Source organism: Dipodomys ordii, unplaced genomic scaffold (assembly GCF_000151885.1).
Source record: "Dipodomys ordii isolate 6190 unplaced genomic scaffold, Dord_2.0 Scaffold120, whole genome shotgun sequence".
Taxonomy (NCBI): domain Eukaryota; kingdom Metazoa; phylum Chordata; class Mammalia; order Rodentia; family Heteromyidae; genus Dipodomys; species Dipodomys ordii.
In genome coordinates this window covers 2435415-2444270 of record NW_012267336.1, presented here as the reverse complement: position 1 = coordinate 2444270, position 8856 = coordinate 2435415, and the positions used below count along the sequence as shown (strand labels likewise).

Sequence of the window (8856 nt, the reverse complement as noted above, 5' to 3'; positions counted from 1 at the left end):
CCCCGGCCCCGGCCCCGGCCCCGGCCCCGGCCCCGGGCCCAGGCCCAGTCGCGGCCTCCAAGCGACAAGCTCGCGCTCGCACACGGCTCCGCCCACCTGACGGAACGGCCGGAGCGCGCTCCCAGCAACCGCGGCTCTCGCAGCGTTTGTAGCCGCCTGACGTCACAGAATCTACAGCTTCTCATTGGACGAGCTTGGACAACCACGTGACCTCCGGGATGCAGTATAAATAGGGGCGAGGGGGAAGGCGGTGGTCCGCCATTTCGTGGACGCCGGAGAAGTGTGCGCATCTCCTTTTGGTGGCTTAGCCCGAGAAGTTCGGGGAAAGCAATCCGGGTGTGTGGGTTTGAGCCTCCGCGTTTCTACTCCACGACCTCGGTAAGCGACCCGCCACGGAGAGAGGAAAGCGGCGTTGAACCGGCATCTAGCTGGAGCCACGCTCCTCGGCGGCGCCTGACTGAGACAAAGGCGCCGCCGCCATTTTGTGACGTTCGGCGCGGGGCGGTGGCGGTGGGCTCCGGACCTTCCGGAGAACGTTTCCGGGCCTTGGGTGCGGAGGGTTAATGCCCTCCTGGGTGGGGGTGTCGGCGTTAGGGATTTCCCGAGGCTTGGGGTGTCGGGGGGCGTCCGTGATTGGAATTCGCTTCAGGTCGCGGCCTTCCCGTTTTAATGGCGCCTTTTTTTGAGGGGGCAATTGCTCATTTTCGTGGGCAGACTCTCACGGTTTTTCAAGCTTTAAGTCACTGGCTAAGCCTGGGCCTTCCGGCCCGTTCTGAACGGGGCTCCAGCACGCGTGTGGTGGTGTTTTTTTTTTTTTAGTTTTTTAGAGGCGGCTTTGGCCTTTTGCAGTTGTACAGGTTCCCTTCACCGTAGCGCACCTTCTTGGAAGCCGAGTGGCGTGGCCGCGAGGGCGGCTTCCCACGGACAGCCCTGGAAGTGGGCGCGGAAGGGCTTTGACCCGCTGTCTGGGTCTGAACTGACGCCGCGGGCGTCAGGGTGGGGTCGGGTCGGGAGAAACAGGATGTGTCTGGACTGGATTTTTTTTTTTTTACTAGATTCAGTAGAGGTGGGGGGGGGGAGAACAAAATAGCTTTGCTTTTTGAGAACTAGTTGATTGGATTTGTTACCCAAGTGACAGGATTAAACTGTGTTTTCGACACGTGGCCTCCAAGTGCAGTAAATTCTTGGAATGCGTATCCTGTCCTTTGACTTGGATTTTGTTTAAGTGAAGTAAGATTTGTTTGGAAGTCTACAATTCAGTATTTGGAGAAGGGGAGGTTTCCACTCTGTTCCTGGTGTTGGCTTTGAAACTCCTGATTTCAGCTCCTCTAGTGGACTATGGGGGGTTACAGGCGGCCTCCCCTCATCTGGCGCTGAGGTGAGGTGTTGCACATACCCTCTAGGTGACCTAAAACATGTTTTTGAGCCCCCCTCCCCAAGTAGATAGCATTTTTTTTGCAACCATTCCAAATTCTCTATTTCTCCTTTCTCCAGTCTCTGGCCACTGTCTTTTCTGCATTGACCTGTTGAATGTTTCTGGTTTTAACTTAATATGCTTTTGGGTGTTTTCCTCACTTGTAGCCATGGAGTTTTTGCTTTGGTTGGAAGAGCACGTTGGTTTGGCTTACTAGTTTGCCTGGAGGACCGTGAGAATAGTTACTATACTGTCTTTGTGTGCCTCTTTGGCGGTCTTGGGGCTTGAATTCAGAACCTAGACTCAGTCCCCTTAGCTGCTTTTGTTCACAAGGCTAGTGCTTTACCATTTTGAGTCACATCTTCATTTCCAGCTTTTTAGTAATTAATGGGAGATAAGAAAAAAACTTTCCCAAAGGGATGGCGATCGTCTGATCTCCCTCCAGAGTAGCTAGGATTACAGTCCAGCCAGTGATGCTTAGCTAGTTTACTACCTCCCCACCCCTTAACCAGGAATCAAACCTAGGCTTTGGTGCTTATTAGGCAACTTTGCGACTGAGCTGCAACCTGTTCTGAGCCTTCACACTAGGTTTCCTTAATTGAGGAATTTTTACTGCATAAGAACCCCTTTGATCTATTTAATGATGTGGTATTAGTGCTCTTCCTTGTAGAAAACAGATTCTGTGGTATTAAACTTTTTATATAATTGGAAGTTTTTAGCCATGTTAGAGTTGGCTCTGTTAATTTGTAGGATGGGACAGGACAAAATTCTATTTGGTTAGATTTGATTTGAAATTAAATTGGCTTCATGCATTCTGTTGTATGCCAGAAAAGGAAATGGAACTGGCCTTGCTGTTTTTCACACTGGTTGGTTTGTTTTTGTGCTAGTCCTAGGGCTTCAAATCAGGGCCTGGGTGCTGTCCTTGCGCTTTTCTTGTTCAAAGCTAGCCCTACCACTGGAGCCACAGCTCTACTTCCTGCTCTTTGATAGTTTATTGGTGTTGAGTTTAGTTTCACTGGCTTTCCTGCCCTGGCTGTCTTCAGATCTTGTTCATATCTCAGCCTCAGCCTCCCAAATAGGATTACAGGCTTGAGCCACCAGTTCTCTGCTTGTTAGTGATTTTTTTCCCCCGTCAGCTTGTTTCCTGTAGATTATAGTAACTTTTCTAGATGCTTTGACGATCAAATGGATTAACAGGTTTAAGTTTGTCAGAGTACATCTTGTGACAATTGAACCTTCCTAGGAAGGCTTTTTTCCTTGTTAGTTTGCTGCCTGCTTGGAAGTTGGCATAAAATGGGTGTTTCCAGAGTGGTACTGTAGTTTTATTTTGGCATTTTGTAATTTGTTTCCTATGCATATACTAATGGTTTTGGTCTTCTTTTGTTACAGAAATGCATCGTGATTCCTGTCCTTTGGACTGTAAGGTTTATGTAGGCAATCTGGGAAACAATGGCAACAAGACTGAATTGGAACGGGCTTTCGGCTATTATGGGCCACTCCGAAGTGTGTGGGTTGCTAGAAACCCTCCCGGCTTTGCTTTTGTTGAATTTGAGGATCCTCGAGATGCAGCTGATGCTGTTCGAGAACTAGATGGAAGGTAATTTAAGCAACACTAAATTTTTTAAATGAAAATCATAAACTTTAGGGAGCAGAGAACTATGTGAACTATAAAAGATGGTTCCCAATGGTGACTAGACTGTCTCATGTTCTCTACATATTTGAAATATTTTAGCTCAAATGTGAATCCATTCTTTGTCTTGTAGCTAGCTGATAGTAACACTTGACTATGACACTAATAGATGTTGACCATACCTCTTGGAAAAGCATTGAATTGTTGATATCAAGGAAAATGATTAAGAATCCAAAACTAAAATTGTGCTTTAGGATTTGTCTTGTAGCAAATGACAGTTCCTTACGGGTCTGAGAGTTGGCCCTAACGCTGTTATTGAGGCCAGCCTGAGATAGATAGTGAGACAACCTGTCCATAAAAATGTCATCCAGACAGGTTACAGAAGCAAAGTTTTCTTTTTTCTGCTTTCGCCCTTCCCTCCAGTCCCGGGGCTTGAACTCAGGATATGAGCACTGTCCCTGAGCTGCCTCTGCTCCACCACTTGAGCCACAGCACCACTTCTGGCTTTTTCTGTTGGTGTGGTACTGAGGAATTGAACCCAGGGCTTAATACATGCCAGGGAAATGCCTTACCGCTTTGAGCCACATTTTTCTGGTTGTTAAATTGAGATATAAGTCATTGAATTTTCCTGCCTGGGCTGGCTTTGAACTGTGATCTTCAGATCTCAGGCTCCTGAGTAGCTGGGATTATAGGCATGGGCCTACCTCTTCCAAGCAACTGCCCAAATATATTTGGTTTACCTAAAGAGTAATGAATGGCTATGTAAGAACAAATGGGAGGCATAGCTATCTCATATTTTCCTATAACTGGGCTATAATTCCTTGCATGATGATGGTTCAAAGAGTGGTGTAAAAGGGCCAAAGTAATTGTCTTAGAGCTGTTACGGATGCAGGAGAGAGACTGATAGTTGAACATAGTAACTGAAAAAGTCCAAGTGCCAGTTTTCTATGTTAATCCAGAGGTTCTTGACACATCAGTTACAGCTGCTAACATTACTGTGCTCAATAATTATACTTGTTCTAACAAATGGTAAAACGAGACAGTGCCCAGGTCCTCAGTTCAAGCCCCATGACCAACAAATAGAAAAGAATCAATTTTTGCTGGGCACTGGGGTCTACCTCCTGTAATTCTAGCTACTCAGGAGGTTGAGATCTGAGGATTACAATTCAAAGACAGCCTGGGCAAGAAAGTCTGTGCGACTCTCCAATTAGCCACCAGAAAAGCAGAAGTAGCACAGTGGCTCAAAGTGGTGGAGTGTTTGCTAGCCTTGAAAGAAAACAAATCTCGGGGTGGGAATGTGGCTTGCTGGAGTGCTTGCCCAGTATGTATGAAGCCCTGGGTTCAAGACCTGAGTACCACATAAACAGAAAAGGTGGAAGTGGTGCTGTGGCTCAAGTGGTAGAGTGCTTGCTAGTCTTGAGCTAAAGTGCCCAGGTCCGGTTCAAGCCACATGACCAAATAAAGAGGGAAGGTTAAAGTTTTGGTATTAAAAGGTTTTCAGACATACAAAGAGTTGTTTTTGTTGTAATGCACGGCTCAGGAAGGCTGTTATAAGATTATTGTCTTTCGTCCCCACAGAACACTGTGTGGCTGCCGTGTAAGAGTGGAACTGTCCAATGGTGAGAAGAGAAGCCGAAACCGTGGTCCGCCTCCCTCTTGGGGTCGTCGCCCTCGAGATGATTACCGAAGGAGGAGTCCTCCACCTCGCCGCAGGTACTTGAGAGAGAGCACGTTTTAGAGGTATTGGTGTAATGGAGTAGCTAGTAGGAGCAGGTATTTCTCCAAATATTTATGGTGGGTTTGAAGGCTCGGAGGTTTCTACGAAACATTGGCTGGGTGTAGTTCGGGGGTATGTGAGTTGTGCTGAGTGTTGGCTTGTGTCTGTAGGTACTTTTCATGTTGGTAGTGAGTAACTTCTGTCTTGGATCTATCTTCTAGTTCATCTTCCAGTTGCTTCTTTCCAATTCTTCCCTTATACTTCAGTTTAGGCCTTTTTCCATTTCTTGACTCTCCATAATGACAAACATAACATTCAACTCTAGCTCTTCACAAAAATGTGTTTTCTACTAGCACAATTGTAATATTGACTAAACAGGCAGCTGTTTTAATGTTACAACTAGTAAAGTAGAAATCATTCTAAACTTAAGTCACTGACCAATAAAAGGGGCTAAAAAAGTAAATCCAGTCATCTGTTCTTGAATCCCACATAGGAGAGAATTCAGTTTTTGTTTTTTTTTTAATAATTGAGAATGGCATCATTCTTGGACCAGACATTATTGTCTGGATGCTAACTCCTCATCTCCAACTGCCAAAATTGTTTCTGTAGGACTAAATTACCTCTTACAGGTGAGTGAGGTCCTTTTAGGAGATAGGAGTCCACAATCTTGCCCCTTTTGCTATTTTGAAAAACAACACACTGTTGCCCATCATAATAAAGAGTATTTGTTAGCTAATAGATGGTTGTACTGATGGCTTGTTTTTCATTTTTTTTTTGTGCTTTTTGGTCCATCTATTAATAAAAATGAACCCCGTTACAGAGTCACCATCATGTCTCTTCTCACCACCCTCTGAATCTGCATTAGCCAGTCAACTAGCCCTTTCAGCGTCATGTGACCAGCGCGCCCCATTCAGCTTGGCTGGTGTCGTTTCACATGACCCAGGCTGGCCAGTCGTCAGGTTGCACCGCCCTTTGGTTCCCGAGCATGCTGTTTTCTCTCAGCCTTCTCTCCAACCTTAACCAAATCGGCAGCAGCCACCTCGACCGCCCACACATTCCTGGCCAATCAGCTCAGCTGTTTATTTACCAAATGTCTTCACAACAACTACAGCAGCAGCCTTCGGCTAACAAAAAAGCAGGAAAAATCCACAACACCCCCTTCGCCAACCAACTAAATCCAACGCAACATCTGGCAAAACCTTTTCAGCAAATTCTTCCTGGCCGTCAGTCCGGCAGCCTCACCTCACCATTTCTAGCTTGTTGAAACCCAAAACTAGTAAGTTTTTCCTGCTTATACAGTTTACTGCTGGTTAAAATAAGGAGTAAGCGGCTTAAAGTAATTCTTTTTCTGGATCAAAGGCTGGCTGTGCATAATTGAATGGTAACGTACATATATATTGCTTGAAAACTTTTAAGGGTGATAGGGAACTCATAATGTAACTAGACCTTCAAGTGGAACTTATTTTGCATGTGTGAGATGCCAAACTAAAAAATTTAATCTCTAACAGATTTTATTAGCTTTTCTTCCTAGCAAATTTGGTTGAATCCTATCACCTTTAAATGGTTTTACTAACAGTTTTCAAATTTTTTTAAATTTTGGGGGTGAAGTGTGGGCCAAGCTAAGGTGATTTGATAAGCCGAAACACACACTATAAATGTGACGATCACAGATGCAGTTCTAATGTAGCACTAAATGGCATCAGTATTTACACCTACCGCGTTTTCACAAAATGACACTATCCACCTGGTACCTACCTAAGTCTTGTTACAGACTTAGAAGTTTGCATGGGTTCCAAATACTGGTTTATGGTACTGTTTTTGGAACTACTTGTGGGACTACATTTTGGCGTGGTGTTTGGGTAGTGGAGTTAGTTTGACATGAAGTTTTGCATTGGACAGATCTGCTGTGAAGCATTCTTTGTTAAAATGAATCTATGGTTGGAATATCTGCTTTTCACTTGAGCTTTTTGTTCCTTAATCCTTCTGTGCCTTTTTTTCTTTTCTTTTATTTTTGGACGATGAGTGCCAGTTCTTCCGGCACATTCACTGGGCCCAACAGTGAGATTGAAAAGTTGGGAAATGCCTCACGCCATAAATACTAGTTGACTGTTAGCCTAATTTTCATGTTTCTGCTTTTAGATCTCCAAGAAGGAGAAGCTTCTCTCGCAGCCGGAGCAGGTAAATCCACATTTTTGAGTCATATTCTCAGCTATGGCAGTGGGAGCCAGTTTCCAAATGACTCAGGAATGAGAAAGAAAAATAATCAGGAATTAATTAGGCTAGGGTTAAATTATAGGATGAACCAGCTTTGAGTTTTCAAGGACTCAGCAGACATTTCTGCTAGGTATGTTTTTTCTAGTATAGTTGCCATAACAGTTGCCCTAACATTTTTCTCCTTGGTTTAGGTCCCTTTCTAGAGATAGGAGAAGAGAGAGATCACTGTCTCGGGAGAGAAATCACAAGCCGTCCCGATCTTTCTCTAGGTCTCGTAGGTAAGAACTCCTAATGTTTAGGCCATTTTTAAAGATACGCAAATGATATATACTTAATTTTAATAAGCCAGAGCTTCGTTGTTGATGTCACTAAATGTCACAAAGGTACAGTTGTAAAAAAGTATTTTCTTTTCCCCTAGCCGATCTAGGTCGAATGAAAGGAAATAGAAGAGCAGTTTGCAAGAAGTGGTGTACAGGAAATGACTTCAGTTGACAGGAGTATGTACAGAAAATTCAAGTTTTGTTTGAGACTTCATAAGCTTGGTGCATTTTTAAGATGTTTTAGCTGTTCAAATTTGTTTGTCTTTTGGAACAGTGACACAGCAATGTAATTCTCTATGGTTTGAAATGGATCATATGAGGCATGTAATATCAAGAATTGTTGCTTTACAATGTTCCCTTAAGCAAGATTAAATTTGCGTTGAACTTTAGTCTTGCATAGGACTGAAATAAAAAGCTCTAAATCTTGCCCAGCTGAAGTGTGATGTGCTAATGTTACAGAAGCAGAACTACAGAAGTGGAACTGAGATTACTTTGCGCCTAGCTGGGATACAGTATGCAGCTGTAGCTGAATAAACAGTCTTTAAAAGTGGCCATGCTCACAGACAGGCCAGCGGGTAAAGATCAAAGCTGCGTCATTAAACCAGATGAGTGTTTCCTAAATCCAGCTGGTCTTCACTTCACCCTGGGCATAGGTTGCCTAGTTGGTTTAACACCTGATGTGAAAGTTTACCTTTTAAGTGTCTTACGTGATTGCTATATATGAATACATGGCTGTTTGTAACATTCTTTATTTGGAAATTTAAGATTTCAAAAAATGTCCTGCCAGTTTAAGGGTACATTGTAGAGTTGAACTTTTGAGTTACTGTGCAACTTTTTTTTTCATGCTGTCATTTGTAATATGTTTTGTGAGAATTCCTTGGGATTAAAGTTTTGGTTACAAATTGTTGTTTAACTTGAAAGCCTGTTTTTCCTTGCAAACTCAAATCTGTGAGCTTGGTACCAAGTCCAGGTATAACATTCCTATTGGAAGCCATACTTATATTTTCTTGTAAAGTGCTTTTGAATTAATAAAATATTAGCATAATTGTGTAATAGTTGAACCCACTGTTACCATTGTTCTGGTCCCTTGGGAAGCAGCTGGTCACGTAGTTCTTTATAAGAAACACAATGGAGGCACTGGAGAGTAGTCTGAAGTTACGGGGAAATTTTGGTCGTTACCCGAGTGATGTTAGTTACTCTTAGGAGTTGAGGCCAAAGCCAGTTCAGGGTCCATGATCTTAAAAGTAAGCAGCAGCCTGGTATATTGTAATCCAAATTATGTTGCCCATTTAAAAAATGGCTTTTATCTTTAGCATGTCCACAAAGTTTTGAAGGTTGTTTCCATTTTATAATTTGAGGTATTGCATGGGAATTCCACACATCCATTATGATGTAAAATTCACAATATGGTTCAAATGTAACTGCACAATTCATTATGGAGGCATGCATAACCTTCCTCTTCAAATCTGGAGGAGTTGTGATTTCACATTTTTTTGTGCAATTAGATTAAATCATAATGCAACAGACTTGTGGCTTAGTTTCCTTAAATGTGCTCCTTCAA

General features: G+C 43.4%; 1 protein-coding gene across 1 annotated transcript; it reads left to right on the top strand.

The window, feature by feature from the left end:
- Positions 1-247: 247 nt before the first annotated feature.
- On the top strand, positions 248-8585 carry Srsf3 (serine/arginine-rich splicing factor 3). Its single transcript, XM_013029617.1, has 6 exons — positions 248-378; positions 2804-3011; positions 4623-4757; positions 6901-6939; positions 7167-7253; positions 7394-8585. Exons 2-6 carry the CDS (start codon positions 2806-2808, stop codon positions 7419-7421), a joined length of 495 nt encoding a protein of 164 aa, XP_012885071.1. The 5' UTR covers positions 248-378; positions 2804-2805; the 3' UTR covers positions 7422-8585.
- The last annotated feature ends 271 nt before the right edge of the window (positions 8586-8856 follow it).